The following is an 18,590-nucleotide window of genomic DNA, read 5'->3' on the forward strand; positions in this document are numbered from 1 at the left end:
AGAGCCGGGATTAGAACCCACGTCCTTCTGACACTCAGGCCCGTGTTCTACCCACTAAGCCACGCTGCCTCTGCTCCCGAGCACGGCCCCCTCCCCAACTCGGGGAGCGCCCACCCCCGGGAGAGAGGCCCTTCTTCGAAGCCCTTCCGCCCTTCCGCCCAGGCCGCGAGCCTCGACCCCCGCCCCGGCGACCACGACCCTCACCTGCAACTCCAGGACCTTGAGCCGGTGCCGGTGACTTCGCAGCTCCTCCTGCAGCTCGGACAGAAGCTCGCGTAGCTCCAGAACCTGCTGCTTGCGCTCCTCGTTCTCGTGCAACCAGTAGGACACCTCGTCCGTGCAGCGGAACACGTCGGGGCAGCGCTGCTGGTCCGGTGCGGGCAGGGTGGCCGAGAGCCGGCACCGGCCGTCCGGTAGCATCTGGCCGCTGTATTCCCCGCACCGGGCCCGCCCCGCGCCTCCCGCCCAGGCCCTGCCCGGAGCCCGGGGGGAGGCCCCGCTCCCGGTCCGCCCCGCCCCGCCGAGCAACAGGAGCAGCGGGAGTAGCGGGACCCGCGGGGACCCGACGGGGAGGACCATGGAAAACTCTGAGCGCATCCTCGCCCCGGCCCGCGCAGGCCTCGCCGGCTCGGGGTCCTTTTACCTCCAACCGGGGATCAGCCCGGGCCGATGGCGCACGGTCCTGTCCAGGACCTCGGAAGGAAGGGAGACCGACCAAGAACGGGGAATGAGCAGCTGAGTGACTCGGGGGCGTGGGGTGTTGGGGGGGGGGGGAGAAATCAGGCGGTAGGGCTAAAAGAAATCAGGCCTCGGGATCCAGCCTCCCCTCCTGTCTGCCTACTGCATCCCTGCCTGCAAAAGGGGAGCGGAGTTGACCTGAAGCCGCCACGAAGTCCGTCAGTCAATCGGATTTATTGAGCGCTTTCTTTGTGCAAGGCACTGTACTAAGCGCTTGGGAGAGTACACTATAATAATAAATAGATATATTCCCTGCCCATAATAATAATAATAATAATGTTGGTATTTGTTAAGCGCTTACTATGTGCCGAGCACTGTTCTAAGCGCTGGGGTAAACACAGGGGAATCAGGTTGTCCCACGTGGGGCTCACAGTCTTAATCCCCATTTTACAGATGAGGGAACTGAGGCACAGAGAAGTTAAGTGACTTGCCCACAGTCACACAGCCGACAAGTGGCAGAGCTGGGATTCGAACTCACGACCTCGGACTCCAAAGCCCGGGCTCTTTCCACTGAGCCACGCTTATTGAAGTGAGGGATTTAGACCCCCCCCCCCCCATAATGAGTTACACCCTGCTTCTCCAGATGAGGCTCCGATGGATCCGGGAGAGAGAAAACCCTGGGACCACACCCCGCAAAAAAAATTGCCACCCAGCCCAGCCGTGGAGGGAGAGGTAGTGGGGTGGAGTGATGGCGGCAGGAGGGAAAAGTGGGGAAAAGAGAGGGGGAGAAGGCAGACAGGCTGGGCCCTGAGACCCAAAGAAGCTGGAGGTCACGGAACCACAAGGTAGGACACGGAAGGATACGGTAGGACCCGGCCGGCCCAGTCGCCCCACTCGCTTCTTCCTCTCCTTCTGCTCACCCTGGCTGCAATCTCCCCAAGATCGCGGCGGCCCCAGGATCCTTCCTCCCCGGAGGGCTGGCTCGGCCCAGACCCGGTCCACCAGCCCCGGTCCACCAGCCCCGACCCAGTCTGTAGGGAGAAGCCGGATTGCGGAGCGGCTCGCCTTTTATCCCCTGATCCTATCACAGGGCCGGGAATAGAACCGAGGAGGGAGGGCAGGGAGCTGCAGGACGAAGGAGGGAAAGGAGGATGTGGGAGAGAAGCTGTTCCCTGCCAGGAGCCGAGAGACCGAGGCAGGCAGACACCCGATGTGTGATAAATGCGCGCCAGGATGGAGGTGAGGCCACCCGCGACCGCACCGTCATAATCATAATACTCGTTAAGCGCTTACTATGTGCCAAGCACTGTTCTAAGCGCTGGAGCAGATATAAATTAATCAAGTCGGACACAGCCCCTGTCTCACATTGGGTTCACACTCCATCACCATTTCTCACAGATGAGATAATTGAGGCACAGAGAAGTTACGTAACTTACTCGAGGTCACACAACAAACAAATGGGGATCCAGGATTAGAATCCATAACCTTCCGACTCCCAGACCCCAACTCTATCCACTACACCATCATCAGTACCATCCCCGGGGACCTGTTGAGTTATAGGGAGGATACTGAACCGGTGCCTACTGTAGTAATAACAACAATAATAATAAATGTGTGTTAAGCGCTAACTATGCGTCAAGCGCTATTCTAAGCGCTGGGGTAGTTACAAGGTAATCAGGTGGGACACGGTCCCCGTCCCATACGGGGCTCACAGTCTTGGGAAGGATAGCGGAGTCACAGCGCGGGTTCTAATTCCGGCTCCGCCACTTATCAGCTGTGTGACTTTGGGCAAGTCACTTAACTTGTCTGTGCCTCAGTTACCTCATCTGTAAAATGGGGATGAAGACTGTGAACCCCAAGTGGGACAACCTAATTACCCTTTATCTACCCCCAAGGTTTAGAATAGTGCTTGGCACATAGTAAGCGCTTAACAAATACCATCATCATTATTATTATTATTATTATTATTATTAACAGGGAGAGCAGAAAGGGTTAGGGGGAGAAAAGGGAAGAGCTGGAGCAGAGGGGGTGGGGTGGTGCCGGTGAGGGAGATTCTCACCGCGGGCAGAAATCGAGGCCTAGAGCCACTGAGGGACTGACCCAAGATGAAGCATAATTCGCACCCAGGCCCCGGCCGCTCCCCCTTTGGACTCCACCTTGCTCCCATAGCCGTTGCAGCAGCCGTTGCAGGGGCCTCCCAATGGAGGGTGGGGAGGCTGCGGCCGTTACAGAGGAGAAGCGGGGGACCCTGGGGTGGGCGGTTCCGATCCGGTCCGGTCCGGTGGGCCTCAGCTGGGGCTCTGGGAGGAAAGAGGGGACGAGGGGGTGCAGGTGCTGCTTGCCCCCTCCACCCACCCCGGGACCTAGAGCTCCGCATCCAGTAAGCGCTCAATAAATACGACTGAACGAATGACCTAAGTCTATCTGTTCACCCTGGCCCTGTTGTCAGGGGCCAGGGAGGGAGCTCTCGGGGGGCGGGGGCGTTTGGAGGCTGGGAGGGGGCCAGGGACGCAATTCTGCAGGGGTCTTCTCCGAGCGCTGTGTCGGAGCTGTGCGGGGATCTGGCCGCTAATGCATTAGCGGACAAAAGCTGTCTCCGTGGTCTTTTCAGTTAGAGCCACTCGGCAGCAAATAAAGCAAATTAAAACCCCTTCAAAGGTCAATTGAAACCTCTTTCTCCCGATTTCCTGCTCAAATCGATTTTATTTCTGTCCTCGGGGTGGGCGGGGGGCAAGCAAGAGCCCGGAGTTCCGAGGAGAAGGCGGACGGGAAGGGTCCGGGAGCGGTGGCCGCCGCCCGCCCCCGGAGTCTGGGGAGGGGGCGGCCGAGGGGGGACGGGAGGGAGGAGGGGGAGAGAGAGAAAGAGGCCAGGTGACCTTCGGCTTTTTCTTCTCCCCCGGCCACCCCTGAGTCGTAGGGCCCCGCAGACAACCTGTGACGGGACGGGGGTCAGAGTGGGGGGCCCGTTCCCCCCCCCCCCCCAACACACTCGAAGTATGGATGAATTCAGGCTCGGGACCGACCGGCACCTGGACCTACCCCCCTCTATTCACTCATTCAGTCATTCATTCAATCGTATTGATTGAGCGAATACTGTGTGCAGAGCACTGTACTAAGCGCTTGGAAAGTACAATTCAGGAATAGAGAGAGACAATCCCTGCCCACAACGGGTTTACAGTAGGGGACGGGGTAAGGGTGAGCGGGGAGACAGGCATCAAAACAAGTAAACAGGCATCAAAATAAATAAATAGAATTATAGATATATGCACATCAATACAAGTAAGCAGGCATCAATAAAAATAAATGGAAATATAGATTTCTGGGGGGGGGGCGGGGGAGAGCAAAGGGAGCAAGTCTAGGTGATGCAAATATTGTCCCTCTTTATTGCTGTACTGTTCTTTTCCAAGCGCGAAGGACACTGCTCTGCACACAGTAAGCGCTCAATAAAGACGAATGAATGAATGAATGAATGAATGAATGGATGGTGAATGAATGGATGAATGAATTGATGAATGAATGAATGAATCAGTGAAAGGTGGTCTCTGAACAAGCCCCTGGCGGAGCAGGGAGTGAAACTCGGAAGCCCTGACTTACCGCCCCCTCTACCTCCCAACGACCTTAGCTTCCAGCCGCCCTCTCCGGCCCCTGGCAAAAGGGGAGCGATGGAAGAGGGAGGAAGGGGAAAGGGGGAAGAGAGGGGAGGCGGGCAGGAAGAGGGAAGGTAGGGGGAGAAGGAGGGAGAAAGGGGGGAGAAGGAGAAATAATAATAATAATTTGGTATTTGTTAAGCGGTTACTATGTGCCAAGCACTGTTCTAAGCGCTGGGTAGATACAAGGTAAACGGGTTGTCCCACGAGGGGCTCACAGTTTTAACCCCTCTTTTCCAGATGAGGTAAATGAGGTCCAGGGAAGTGAAGTGACTTGCCCAAAGTCACCCAGCTGAGAAGTGGGGGAGCAGGATTAGAACCCACGGCCTCTGCCTCCCAAGCCCGTGCTCTCGCCACTGAGCCACGCTGCTTCTCTAAGGGAGAGGCACTGTGCCAGGCTAAGCTGGTTGGGGAAGGGGCAGAGGGGTTGTGGCCGGGCTAAAGCGGGTTGGAGGAGGGGGAGAAGGGTGGTACCCGAGCTAAGGCGGGCTGGGGGAGGTGGAGGAGGGCTGAATCTGTTGCCGATCTGATGCCGAATTGTACCTTCCAAGCGCTTAGTACAGTGCTCTGCACCCAGTAAGCGCTTAATAAATGCGACTGAATGATTGAGGGGGCTTTGCAAGGGCGAAGGCGGGCTGGGGGAGGGGGAGAGGCGATTGGGGCGAGGGGAGGACGGCTGTGCGGCCCCCCGGCTGAGGTCGGGGAAGGGAAGGGAAGGGAAGGGCGGGGCGGGGCGCGGGGCCGAGATGGCAGTGAAGGGCTCTCAGCCGTCTATAAATAACCCGAGAGCAGCGTCATGTTCGGGCGATGGGCCGCGGCCGGCGACTACGTCCCCGGGGCTGGGGCTCGGGCTGGGCCTTAGCCTCCGGCCGTCTCGGGGCTCCGAGGCAGCTGGGCCGGAAGAAACTCTTGGAGGGGACGGCGAGGGGGGGAGTGCGGGGTTCTTCACGCAGAGAGGGGTTTCAGGAAGTCAGCAGACCAGCCGGGGGGAATGCGGGGGGGGAGAGGCAGGAGCGGAGGTGGGCGGGGAGGGGAGAGGGCTCTCTGGGCCTTCTGTAGCCTTAGACGGTCCCACCTGGCTTCCGTCTGCCCTCCGTGGCTTCAGTCTGGGAGCGTCACCCCCCTTGCCCACCCCAAATGCCAATCTGCCCTAACTAGCCCCCTCCCCACCCCCGCCGTGTGACGCGGGCCGAATTGGCTCCGGCTGCGGGGCTCTCGTTCCCACCTAGGTGTCCCCGCCCTCCCAGATTAGAGCCGCGGGGAAAGCGTCACTTGGGGATCCTGGCCTTTCCAAGCGCCTAGTACAGTGAAGAACATACACCTACAGAGTCGCCATGAATAATAATAACCATGATGGTATCTGTAAGCGCTTACTACGTGCCAGGCATTGTTCTAAGCGCTGGGATAGATAGAAGGTAATCGGGTGATCCCACGTAGGGCTCACAGTCTTAATCTCCATTTTACAGATGGGGGAACTGAGGCACAGAGAAGTGAAGTGGCTTGCCTAAAGTCACACAGCTGAGCAGTGGCGGAGCCGGGATTAGAACCCGTGACCTGTGACTCCCAAACCCGGGCTCTTTCACCTAAGCCACGCTGCTTCTCCAATCGAAAAATGACTCGGTGGCATATGCTCATAATAATAGTACAGTGCCCTGCACTAAGAGGGGCGCTCAGTAAATGCTATGGCCGTTGCCACTGCTCCCCTCACCTCCACCACCATCATCACAATCGCCAAGACCATCATCCCGCATCATCACAGTCACCACGACCATCAACCCCCATCGTCTCAATTACCACCAGAATCACCACCACCACTACTCAGGTGTCCTGGCGGGTGGAGGATGCTACTCCCCGGGGGTGTAAAACCCATCTGTGATCCTAAAAACCTGCAACCCGTGGGCCTTCACCGAATCCCCGCTCCCGCCCTCACCAAGGAGCTCCCCGAGGGGACGGAGGGCGACTCAGGAGAAAGGAGGAGGAGGAGGAGGAGGGAGAAGCGAAGGATCTTCCCGTCCCCTGCCCCCCACGGAGCCTCGACTCCCGGCCCCCGCCGCCGCCCGCTCGCCCTCTTGACGCTCCTGAAGTCTGAAACCCGCCAAGACCAGGCTCAATGGCTCATTACCAACTCTTCGCCTCTCTCCCAGTCCTGCCGCTCCAGGGCGAGGCAGCCCCCTCCCTCCCCAACATAATAATTTTATTATTATGGTAGATGTTAAGCCTCACTATGTTTCAAGCACCGTTCTGCGCTCTGGGGTAGATACAAGATAATAAAAATAATAATCGTGGTCTTCGTTAAGCGCTTACTCTGTGCCAGGCACAGTACTAAGCGCTAGGTGGATGCAAGTAAATGGAGGATGGAAGTAGTCCCTGTCTCACATGGGCTTCACTGTCTTAATCCCCATTTTACAAAAGAGGTAACCGAGGCCCAGAAAAGTGAAGTGATTTGCCCAAGGTCACACACACAGCAGACATGTGGCAGAGCGGGGGGTTAGAATCCAGGTCCTTCTGACTCCCAGGCCCGGGGTCTATCCAGGAAGCGACCCTGCTTCCAGTGGTCCCGGGCCTACCTGTCTTGTCTCAGTCCTTCGTTTCCCTTCCCAAACCCGACTGGGGGCTGGCGGCCTGAGGTTCTCGCCAAATTCTCTCCTCGGCCTCCCCCTCCCCAGGAGGATGGGCACCTGTCAGGACGGGCGCCCACGAGGATGGGCACAAGTACGACGTGTTCTCGGCATGTAGGGCATGTGCCTCCTTTGGGTTCTGTGCCCCGTTGAGCTGCGGGACGAGGGGCGAGGGTCGGGGGGCTGGACTCGGAGCCCTTCCCTGAGCAACTCTGCAGCTCGGGGAGGAGCAGCCCCAAGAAGCCTCCGGGGCTGTTCTCACTCCCTTCTCCAGGCTGGACGGCCCCTGAGCCGCCCAGGCGGTCGGACGGCTCCGGGTTCCCTTCTCAAAAATCTCCAGAGCTTGGGGAGATTGACCATCCCACTTCCGCCTTGGGTCACCTCTCCTTGGCTCTAACCCGCATCCCTCCAGCTGCAGGCCTAGCCCAACCCCGTCTGTGGAGACGGAGGCGGACGCAGGAGAGCCGGTGCTCCGTCCGCCCTACCCCTTCGCCCTCGGAGCCCCCCCGCTTCTCTAGCGCCGTCACCCCTCATCTCTGTTCCTGGGTAACGAACTCGTTCCCAGCCTCAGTTTACCCGGCAGATCGGACGACCCAGCCTCGGGTCGGGGACCGACACCTGTGGTACACCGAGGTGATGAAATACGCGAGCCAATTCGCCCCTGACAACAAATCGAGTCAACTGAGCCGCGGCGATGTTCGCCCCGGCTCCCTCCCCCGCATCCGCCAGGTGATGAAACTTTTTTCCTAACAGGGACGTGTGAATCCCCTTCGACGGCAGGACCTGGGCCAGCTCCGAGGCCTTCCGCGACACCGACACCGGAGGCTTTAATCCCGGCCCCCGCGCCCTCCGCCTCCCCCTCCCCATCACCCCCACCCCCGACCCGGGCCCGGCCGGGCTCGCAGGGAGAGTCTAATCCCCCATGCCTGGGGAGAAATCCGCCTTCCCGCCCTTGTTTACTCTTTTGTCCGGCCCGTACCTGCCGCTGCAGCCGCCCCCCGCCCCCCTTCCCGGAGCTCGTCCTTTGTTGTGCTTTGAAAAGGTCTATCCGGGAGATTGGCTTCAGCCAGCCCCTGGAGGCTATAAAAGCGCCCGGAGCTGCAGCCAGTCGACGACGGCGAGCGGCCCCGACGGACGGACAGTCGGACCGACTCGCCACCCACGCTCTCTGCCAGCCAGTGGGGGCACATAGGCCGCACTTTGGAGCAGCAGGTAAGGAGAAGGAGGGCAAAGAGCTCTGGATCCCACCGATCTGACTTCCCCGCGAGGTGCGAGCGGGATCGGGCTGGAGCCAGAGACCCCGGGATCAAGCTTCCAGCAGGGACACGGCGCCCGTCCCTTTCCCTCTCTCACTCTCTCTCTCTTTCTCTGCTGCCAGTGCCTGCCCTGAAATTCGGGGGCAGGTCGCCGAGTTCCTCGCTGATAAATTAGCTCAGAGAGGTAAAGTTACGCCAGGGAGAAGTGTGACGACCCTCCCTCTCCCGCAGGGGTTAACGTTCCTGGTTTTCCAAGGAATTTAAGTGTGTGTGTGGAGGTGTTGGGGTGGGGGTGAGGGGGCGGTGAGCAGAGGGGACCCCCGCCAGATCCGTCCAGTCCCTGGGAGGGGAGAGAGCGGGGCTGAGGGGCCCCGAGATGGTCCCCCCAACTTCTTACGTTATTTGTTAAGCGATGACTATGTGCCAGGCGCTGTATTAAGGATAGGGGTAGATACGAGATAATCTAGAACACAGTCCCTGTACCCCATAGGGCTCACAGTCTTAATCTCCATTTTACAGATGAGGTGACAGAGACACAGAGAAGTTAAGGGACGCTCCCAGGGTCACACAGCGGACAAGTGGAGGAGTCGGGATTAGAACCCAGATCCTCTGACTTCTAAACCCGTACTCTTTTCGCTAGACCACGCTACTTCTCCCCTTCCTCCCTTCGGCCTCCTTCAGTCTCCTCACTTCCCCTCGGGGAAGATCAATCTTCATTTCTGCTCGTTGTTTTTGGAAAGGGCCGACTTCAATAAGAGGCCAAATTCAGTAGGCGCTGAGCCCGCAACTCCATTCCTGAATAGGGAGTGGGCGAGGAAAGGGGGTCCGGAACCGGGGGCAGCTGACCCCGAGGGTCAGTGAACTAGAAGTCCTGCTGCCCCTCTCGCCCGTCCCCGGCCTATCATTGCGCGGCGGCCCACCCCCGCCAGCGGCCATCCTGCCCCCGGCCCGTTCTGAGTCCAGGCCGAGGTACCCTGGGGTCCGCAGCCCGGACCCGTGGCCGCAGCCCGGACCTTTGACCACTGGGTCCAGGCTGCTTTTCCGCTGTCCGGGGCACTGAACCCCCTCCAGACTTCTCGGACCCTCCAGGGTCCCTGGCGCGGGGTTTCCCTTCTCGAATGTGGACCCCAGAGCCCCAGGAACCAGGAAAGGACCACTTCCTCCATAGTTCGACACCTCCCCTAACCTCTCCGAGCCCCCTCCCTCCATCAACAGAGTCGGGTCCTGAGCAGACTGGACTAGCCTCGCCGGCCCAAGCCCCCTGTTCTAGTTCCAGTTCTGGCAGCCTCCAAATCCAGCCTCACCGATCCTAGCCCCCACCTACATCCCCGGCAGCGTCCAAACCCAGACCCACCAGTCCTAGCCCCCTGCCCCGCCAGCTCCGGCCTCACCAACCTCCAGACCCCAGCCCCGGTCCATTTCTATTTCTCCTGTCTGACCAAACGTTGCCCGCTTTCTCTCTCTCTCTCTCTCTCTCTCTCTCTCTCTCTATCTATCTATCTATCTATCTATCTCCATCTTTGGTGTGTGCTGATGCACACATGTAACACGGAAACCAGCCAGACACAGAGACAAGTTCGGGGCCCAAGATGGAGAAAGAGATAGAGAAAGAGGCCATCTCTCGGAGATAGGAGTTTGAAGTGGAAACCCGGGATCAATCTGTTTCTCGCTTCCCCAGCCTGTGGGCCTGGCTCCCTGTTCCTCTTAGACCCTAGACCCAGGGCCCCAGTTCCCTCAGCCCCTCGGCATCCCAGCTTCCGAAGAAATTGGAAACGATGCGCTGCAGGGGGCTCGGGTTAGACGCTAGGTTCCTTTCTGAATCTCCTCGGCGGGAGAGATGGGGCAGTTCCGCCAACCCCCCGACTAGGTCTCTTGAAAGCCCGGTGTCTGGGCCCAACAGCCCCCTGCCCAGACTCCTAACTGGGAGCCACTGCTCCAGAAGTTCTCATCCAGACCCCCGACTATCACAGGGACGCCCAAATCTCACAATCCCAGGTCCTGAGGGAGTGGCAACGTCCCTGCCCGATCCATGGATGCTGAGGCCCAGCCCAGCGACACTCTCCTTTTGGGTGGGGAGTAAAGGCATCTGGATTCTCCCCGCTGCCACGCTCCCGTCCCTGCCGGGGCCCCGCCCGGGATCCACTCGGTCATCCCTGGGTAGTAGACAAAATTCCCCAGCCCCGGGGGGCAGCTGTCTGCCGACTCATCTCGTCTCTGCTTCTCTGGGGCTCCGGGGGCCAGCACCCAGACGACCGGCCTGTCTCTGCCTCTGCGGGGCTCTGGGGGCCACCATCCAGCTAGATTGGCCTGTTTCTGCCTCTGCAGGGCTGCGGACCGGAAAATGCCGACACCAACCCCCTTCGGGAGCTGCTTCGGGGCCCTTCTGAGTGCGGCACTGAGCCTGGCACTGCTCCACGCGCCCGCCGGGGCTCACGCCTCGTGCTCAGAAAATGGCAGATGTAAGGACCTCTCCTCCGAGGCCAATGTGGTGGTGAGTGCGCCAGGGAGCTGCGGGGCCGAAGCCGGGGGCGACGGGGCGGGGGCGGGACCGGGGGACGTTGCCTCTGCTTGGGGGCAGGGAGCCCGGGTTTGGGGAGGGGCAGAGAGTAGATAAGCTGGTGTGCCCTGTCCCCTGGCCACTGGCTCTCCCCTGCTGCTCAGGCCTATGAGGCATCACACACCCGAGGTATTAATATACCGCGCCTCTCACAAGTTACCTGCAACCCCGTCTCAGCCTCTTGGCTCCCGCCAGTTCAACTTCCCTACCTCTCTTCAGCCTCCCAAACCCTCCCCAGCCTCTCCTCTCCCTGGCTCTAATCGCGGCTCTGCTACTTGTCTGCTGTGTGACCTTGGGGAAGTCACGTCACTTCTCTGCGCCTCAGTTACCTCATCTGTAAAATGGGGATTGAGACTGTGAGCTCCACATGGGACAGGGACTGGATCCAACTCGATTTGCTCGTATCCGCTCCAGCGCTTAGAACAGTGCCTGGCACGTTATAAGCGCTTAACGAATGCCATCATTTTTTTTCCTCGTCCCCCTTCCCAAATCCCCCCGACCTCTCCTTCTCCCAACCCCCTTCCAGTCTCCAGCCACCGTCCCTGCCTCTCTTCCTCCTCCCAGTTCTCTCCACCTCCCCACCTCTCCTCCTCCCAGACACCTCTCCGCTTGTCCCTTTTCCCAGCTCGGTCCCCTGTCCCTCCTTCATCCCAGCTCCCCTAGACCCAACCCCAGGGGGCTTCCATCTATGGAATCACAAACAAGCGCGCTGGAGGGAAGGGGTCCCGCAAGCCTGTTTTCTTTCCCCTTCTCCCTCTCCCCTTGCCACAAACTGAAGCCAGCAACTCCGTTTCCCAGATAGGGCCCAGGCTGTGCAGGACAGTTAGGTCTGGAGGCGCCACACGGACCTCCCCCAGGGGTCAGTGTCATCCCGCTCGCTCCTACTGGCATCGGTCGCTCGGCTGGTGTTGCCCTCCCCCGCGCCGTGTAACTAACAGAGAAACTGAGGCACGGACGCAAACCACAGTCTGGAGGGAGATCTGCCCCCAGCTCCTTAGACAAGGACCCAAAGGGGCCTCGATTTGGGGTTCCTAGTTGTCCTGTACCTTTCCTGACCCCCCCGAACGGGACCAGACCCCACTGTCCCCATCTCGCGGTGCCCACTTCCCATCCCCTCCCTGGAGGTGGCCAGGTGGGGGCGAGGTGGTCGGGGTCACGGGGTTCGGGGCGATGATGTGGGAGGGCTGGGGGTTGCGGGTTGGGGCCGGGACCTAGCCCCATCCGTGCCCCCCCCCCCCCCCCCCAACAGGAGTGCCTCCGGGCCTGCAAGCTGGACCTCTCGGCCGAGGCGCCGGTGATCCCGGGCAACGGACACCTAGAGCCGCTGTCCGAGAACGTGCGGAAGTATGTCATGAGCCACTTTCGCTGGGACCAGTTCGGACGCAAGAACGGCAGCGGCGGTTCGGTGGCGGGGCGCCTCTCCGGCCACAAGCGGGAGGAGCGGGAGCGGGGGAGTCTCCGGGACCTGCTGCTCCCGCGGCCCGGGGCCGGGGCCGGGATCGGGGGCGACCCCCGGGCCGCGCCGCCCTCCGTCCCGCAGCCCCGGGACCTGCCGCTGACCAAGCGCTCCTACTCCATGGAGCATTTCCGCTGGGGCAAGCCGGTGGGCCGCAAGCGCCGGCCGGTCAAGGTCCACCCCAACGGCGTGGAGGACGAGTCGGCCGAGGAGTTCCGCCGGGGCCTGGCCGGGGACGTGGATTACTCCGAGGAGGCCGAGCCGGTCCTGCCCCGGGAGCCCGGGAGGGAACTGGAGCAGGAGGCCGGGGATGGGGAGAGGAGATGGGAGGAGGAGGAGGAGGAGCGGGAGGAAGAAGATGGAGAGGTGCGCGGGGAGGAGGAGAGGGAAGAGGAGGCCGGGGACGGGGAGGTCTACCGGATGCGACACTTTCGGTGGGGCAGACCGGCTAAGGACAAGCGCTACGGAGGCTTCATGACGTCGGAGAGGGGGCCCATGCCGCTCGTCACGCTGTTCCGCAACGCCATCGCAAATAGCGCGCACAAGAAGGGGCAGTGAGGGCGAGGGCGCGGGCGAGGGGCGCTCTGGGACCCCCCTTTCCCCTCCCCCCCCCACGACCCCACCCTGGAAAACGCCACCCGCTCGTGCTCCCCTTCTCGCTGCGGACCCTCGGGTAGGGACGGCGGCCTCGCTCCGGGGGCGGGGATGGGGCAGCCCGGGGGCGAGGCCCAGCTTAGCCCGAAGGACGATTCTGTAAATGGACGGAAAATACAACCAGATACTGCAAGCCAAACTTTCGACTCGGTGTCCTTCGCTGGGGCTGTGGGGTGTATGTGTAAAATCAATCCACCGGTAGCATTTATTGTACGATTATTGTGTACGAAGCACAGCGTGTTAACTGCGATGGGGAAGCTGGGAGAAGGAGAGGATTCGGGGTCGGAAGGGTGGGGGTGGGAAGAATGAGTTCAGTTTTAAACATATTTAGCTTGAAGTGCCGGGGGGACTTCCATGTAGAGATATCCTGGAGGCGGGAATAAAGGCAAGATGGCAGAGGAGAGGAATCGGACGACCTGGAGAGAGAGATTTGGGAGTCATCTGCATTAACAATCTAACTGAAGCTAAGTTCCCTGTGGGCAGGGAGCATGACTTCCAACTCTTCTTTTGTAGTGTACTCTCCCAAGCGCTTAGTATAGTGCTCTGCACAAACGAACGCTCAATAAATACCACTGATGGATTGATTGAGCAGATGAGCTCCCCAGGGAATGAGTGCACAGTGAGGAGAAGGGAGATCCAGAACTGTGTTTTGAAGAACACCCACAGTTGGGCAATGGGAGGCAGAGGAGGTGCCTGAGAAAGACTGAGGATGAATGGCTAGAGACGCAGCAGGAGAGGCAGGACAGGACAGTGTTAGAGAAACCAAGTTTAGCGTTTCTGGGAGGAGTGGTTCAATGTGCAGGGCAGCCGAGTGGAGGTTTAGGACGGAGTAGGTTGGGCTTCGGTCCACGACAAAGTTACCCTCCGATTCCCCGGCTCCCGGGAAACCTGGAGTTATCTCCATACGCCAAGCCGAACCACAGAAGCTTCTCTCCTTTCCCCGAGACCCTCCTCCCCAGAACTCCTGACGGCTCCCAGTTTGTTTCTGGCTCTGATTCCTGCCCTTCTGTTGGCAGACACTTGGAGCTGGGAAAGAACCTGAGAGAATCTGGCCTGGATGCCCTCCTCAGCTGAGGGACAGGGAGGAGGGGACTCAGCCTCTTCGCAGGATGCCAGTGTCACACACGGGGCTGGGAAGATGGGCGGCTGGGCCCAGAGGTCCCGCCACCACATGATCTTAGGATGGAACGTGAGCAGAGATGGGGCAGGGAAGGACCTACACCCCAGGCCGGGGGTGGAGTGGGGTGGGTATAGGGGGCTCCTGGGGTACCCTTGGAGTTTGCTTTTAAACCCAGGGAACACGATGGATGTTGTGGAGTGACAGGAACATTGCTTTATTGGCAAAGATCAAAGGTCTTCACAGACTCCGAGAAATAGCCCTATCCCCCGCCACGGCATGACCCTCGGCGGGGCGACTCCTCCCCCCCCAAACCACCTAAAGTTGGTTCCCACCCTCTACCCCACCCCCCACCCTCAGCCCCGACCCCAAGGCCGTGCCCGCAGGCCCACACATATTTGCACACGAACGTGCCTCTGCACCTCCAGAGTCCAATTCCATGATCTGCTGGGGTGAAGCGGGGAAGCTGCCACCTCTGCCCCACTGCCCCCCCCACCCCTTCTAGTGGTGGGAAGGTCGCCAATGTGGGGAGAAGGGAGGGGATGGCTCAGGGCCAGATACCTGGACAGCTCCAGCCCAGGTCCTTCTGTGGTCATCGGGGCTTGATTTCCCCCAATCTGGCCCTCTAACCAACCCCTCCCCTCTTCTGTAGCCGTGTTCCTCACTCCCGGCCCGTCCCCTCCGCACCATCCCACTTTTGGGAGGGGACAGGATTGGGGGCCGGAAGTAGGGAAGGGGACGGAGGGCACCCTTAGGCAGCGAGACTTCCAGTCAGAGCTGTGGGCCTAGTCTGCCCTCCCCCCTCCCACACGCAGGTCTCCGCTGCCACCCCCCTGACTTTGGCCCCAGGGCCCTGGCCCTGGCTCTGTGTCAGCCTCCCCGCCACCCATTCCCCTCCCCAGCCCGGTGGTCTCTGCAGTGGGGAGAGGAGGTTGAGAAGGAGGCGACGGTCCTTGCTCTCCGGAAGGTGCGGCTGCCCGAGCCGCTTCGCTCCAGAGACCCCAGTTTAGGCCCCGGCCGGGGCGGGCGGGCAGGCGGGACCGGTCGTGCGCCCGGGGCCGCTTCCCCACTCAGTACACACACAGATCCGGGAACTTCATCTCGTAGACAGGGACGGAGTGGCTCTGCGGCTGCCCGTAGGCGGCGGTGATGGTGCCCGACGGGCTCGGGGGCGGCCTGGGGCGCAGGGGAGGGGTCAGGCCCAACGGATCCCTGGCCGTCCCCCTCCCGCAGGGGCTCGGCCTGGGGCTCGACGACGCGGCTCCTGCACGAGGAGGGTCTGCGGGGTGGGCCCGGGGTGGTGGGCCGGATTGTGGCCGACAGGACGGGGGAGATAGAGGGAGAGTGTGTGAGTGTGTGTCAGGGGGGCAAGGCAGGCAGGGAGATCCCCAGCACAGGTCTGACACCAGCGGCCACGGGTTTGCACGCGTGTGTATGTGCACGGGAGTGTTTAATGGTATGCATGTGCACACATGGAGTGGCTGAGGAGGCACAAGCCGTGGGCAATGCCATGGATCTGAGGGAGGTGGCATGGGACGGTGGGCAGGGGGCAGGGGCCGAGGAGCACGCGACTCCAGTCCAGTGACCCGGACACTCACCGGATGGTGATCTCGAAGATCTGGTTGAGTTTGCTCTGCAGCAGAGAGGCCTGGAATAGGGGAAGGGGTGGGAGAGGAATCGGTCATTCATTCATTCAATAGTATTCATTGAGCGCTTACTATATGCAGAGCACCGTACTAAGCGCTTGGGATGAACAGGTCGGCAACAGATAGAGACAGTCCCTGCCGTTTGACGGGCTTACAGTCTAATCGGGGGCTTACAGTCTAATCGGTCCCCAGAGAGCTGGTGACCTCAGCCCCGCCAGTTCCCATCCTTTAGTCCTCTGAGCTCTGACCCAACCCTGCCCCTGCTCTCGTGTCCCCGCCCCACCCTCGTGCTCCCAGACCGGCCCGGGCCCCGCCCCTGCCCTCGTGCCCACGCACTGACCCGGGCCCCGCAGTGGGCCGCGATCTCCTCGAAGGGTGCCTTCTGGAATTTCTCCACCACTTGCCGTCGCCTCTCCCGCTCCCGCTCCTCCACCGCCACGCTGTCCACTGAGCCCAGAAACCCCGGCTAGTGCCAGCGGCCAAAACCCCATCACACGGGCACCCCAAGGATCAGCCACAAGTGGGGGTAGACGGGGACAGAGGGCAGGCAACCCCACACACCCAGCTCCTCCCCGCTAGCCCCGCCCCGGCTCACCGATGGCTTTCTTCAGTGTCTCGAAGGTGATCTCCTCAGCTGGTGCCCTCTAGAGAGTGGGGTCAGAGGTCAACCCTGGGAGGGGAGCGACTCCCCAGTCTTTGGGACTACTCTGCTCCCCTCCCCAGCACACATCTTCCATGCCTGTCCCAAGGCCTGGGTCAGGGCAGGGATGGGGACAGGGTTAGAGGTGTGGGGGGCTGGCAGGGATACTCACGGCCTCTTTTTCCGGACTGTTCCTAGACTCCACCTCCACCTGCAGGGAAATGGTCTCCCCGATGCTCTTCCTCTTCGACAATCGATCCTCATCTGCTGCAGAAACTCGGGGTTAGTGGGGCAACTGGGCAGCTAGCAGCGGGCGGCCTCTGGGCTACAGAAGCCTTGGAGAGGCGGGCACCATTCCCTGGCTGGGGAGAGGGGGACTCTGGTTCTGTCTCTTGGGATGGAATCCTCCATTTGCAGTGGTGTGTGGTGGAGAGGAGGCAAGGACAGAGCTGGCAAGGTGCACAGAGCAACGCAAGGGGAGCAAGCTGTAGGCTCACCAACCCCACAGCCCCCAAGGAACTGGTGCCCCGAAGTTGCTGGCATTTCTTCCTCCCACCCAGGCCCCAGTTCAGGGTCTGGGGTGGACCTGGAGAGACCCACTCAGCAACGAACCTGCATTCTAGCCCTGCACCAGGCCAACCCATTGGGAGATTCTGGGAAGAGCTTCCGGTCCCCTGAGCTGGTTTCCCTGTCTGTCACTCCTTGTCTGCCACCCAGCATGATCTGTGCCGGAGTTGCGGGCGGGGGGAGTACCACTGTCCCCAGACGCGTGAGCTGGGGGGGAGGGGGCGTCAGGATCCCACACAGACCTGTGAGCTGGGGGGTGTAGGGGGTGCAGAGTCGGTCTGAGTTGTAGCCGCTGCCCCCCAGGACCTCGCTGATCTTGCTCTGACGGAAGAGGACCTCGGCCACCACACGGTCCAGGCTCCGGGACAACCTAGGGGCATTCCGGACTGCGGCCTGGCTCCTGCCCGACAGCGGCCTCGCACCAGGCCAGGGCTGGGAGATCCCAGGCCAGATTGTCCCACATCTGAGGCTGATCAGGGGCCAGCAGGCTGGACCGCTGCCCCCACCAGTCCCACTCGGGGCCCCTGAATTTTAACATGAGTGAGTTGGGGGTCTGGATATGGAGGGGGCCTGGGCAGGGAGCTAGTGGTCTGGGGCCTGGAGGGTAGAGAACAACGGAGAAAGGGGTCTGGGGCTGGGATGACGGGGGGAGGCCCATGACGCCTCCCGGTCTCAGCGTCCCCTCTCCATTCACCTGGGTCTCTCCACAAACACATCCTCTGGGAGCAGGTAGGGTGCTTCCTTCTGCCTGATCTCAATAACCTGGAGAGAGTCCCGAGGAAGCCGTCAGGGGAGGTCGGAGAGCCAGAAAGGTCCGTGGCCTCCATCTCCTGGGTGGGGGGGGGGTCGGCTGGAGTGTGGGCACTGACCTCATGAATGTGCTGGCAGAAAGCGGGCACGGTGGTGAGCTGGCTGATGAGGTTCAGGTAGGCGGCACCCAGGGCGTGCAGGGCACAGCGGTTGTATGTGGGGAGATTGGCCTCGTTGACCTGCGCCAGGTCCTGGGGAGGAAGAGGAGAGGCGTGGGTCTCGGCCCCAGCCCCGGTCCCCCCCAGGCCCCACGCCCGACCCACCCCGCGCACCTGCATGGCCAGCACCAGACGGATCAGGTCGACCAGCACCTCCTCGTTGGCCAGCTCGATGCTGATGAGCGCCAGCAGCCCGTAGAGAGCCTCGTAATGTGTCTGCTCGTTGGTTTCCTCCTTGCAGCTCAGATAGATGTGTCGGTACAGCTGCTGGGAATGCTGGGGGCGGGGCAGAGGATCGGATCTCTCTTCTCCCTCCCCACGCCTCCCTCTCCTCTACAGGGGAGCAGGGCGCTAGAGATACGGGGCGCTGGGATCTGGGGGGGAGTTTCTCCTGGCTCCCCAGTCGCTCACCTTCTTCATGAACACCGTGTCCTGCCGTGAGCATTTTTCGACCTTCAGCTTCAGGACTGAGATGTCACTGAGAGTGCTGATGGGAAAGAATAATAATAATAACAATAATGGCACCTGTTAAGCACTTATTATGCCCTGGAACTTCCTTCCTGGAACATACGACAGAGTCCCTGACCCACACAGGGCTCACAGTCTTAGTCGCCATTTTACAAAGGAGTTATCTGAGGCACAGAGAAGTGAAGTGACTTGTCCAAAGTCACACAACAGACAAGTGGAAGAGCCGGAATCAGAACCCAGGTTCTTCTGACTCCCCAGACCCATGCACTCTCTTCTAAGGGGCGGGTTGGGTGCTTGAAGGGGAAGGGCACGCAACCA

The 18,590-nt window shown here is 60.8% G+C and overlaps 2 protein-coding genes across 5 annotated transcripts in view; one reads left to right on the forward strand and one right to left on the reverse strand.

Moving 5' to 3' along the window:
* The first annotated feature begins 1,911 nt into the window (after positions 1 to 1,911).
* POMC (proopiomelanocortin) lies at positions 1,912 to 12,770 on the forward strand. Its single transcript, XM_029053274.1, has 8 exons — positions 1,912 to 1,917; positions 2,848 to 2,959; positions 6,992 to 7,057; positions 7,527 to 7,672; positions 7,960 to 8,155; positions 9,003 to 9,168; positions 10,525 to 10,690; positions 12,006 to 12,770. The coding sequence occupies exons 1-8, from the start codon at positions 1,912 to 1,914 to the stop codon at positions 12,768 to 12,770; spliced, it is 1,623 nt and encodes a 540-aa protein (XP_028909107.1).
* Positions 12,771 to 14,176: 1,406 nt separating this feature from the next.
* Positions 14,177 to 18,590, reverse strand: part of EFR3B (EFR3 homolog B) — a 28,722-nt gene continuing 24,308 nt past the window's right edge. For all 4 annotated transcript variants that reach the window (XM_029053251.1, XM_039910524.1, XM_029053252.2 and 1 more), the window contains 10 exons: positions 18,216 to 18,291; positions 17,919 to 18,080; positions 17,706 to 17,837; positions 17,531 to 17,598; positions 17,079 to 17,206; positions 16,442 to 16,533; positions 16,225 to 16,273; positions 15,970 to 16,076; positions 15,582 to 15,631; positions 14,177 to 15,159 (listed from right to left, as the gene is read on the reverse strand). In XM_029053251.1, the coding sequence (XP_028909084.1) occupies positions 15,054 to 15,159; positions 15,582 to 15,631; positions 15,970 to 16,076; positions 16,225 to 16,273; positions 16,442 to 16,533; positions 17,079 to 17,206; positions 17,531 to 17,598; positions 17,706 to 17,837; positions 17,919 to 18,080; positions 18,216 to 18,291 (970 nt within the window). In that variant the 3' untranslated portion in view covers positions 14,177 to 15,053. The remainder of the gene's footprint in view (positions 15,160 to 15,581; positions 15,632 to 15,969; positions 16,077 to 16,224; positions 16,274 to 16,441; positions 16,534 to 17,078; positions 17,207 to 17,530; positions 17,599 to 17,705; positions 17,838 to 17,918; positions 18,081 to 18,215; positions 18,292 to 18,590) is intronic.

This window comes from Ornithorhynchus anatinus, chromosome X2 (assembly GCF_004115215.2).
Source record: "Ornithorhynchus anatinus isolate Pmale09 chromosome X2, mOrnAna1.pri.v4, whole genome shotgun sequence".
NCBI classification, from domain to species: Eukaryota; Metazoa; Chordata; class Mammalia; order Monotremata; family Ornithorhynchidae; genus Ornithorhynchus; species Ornithorhynchus anatinus.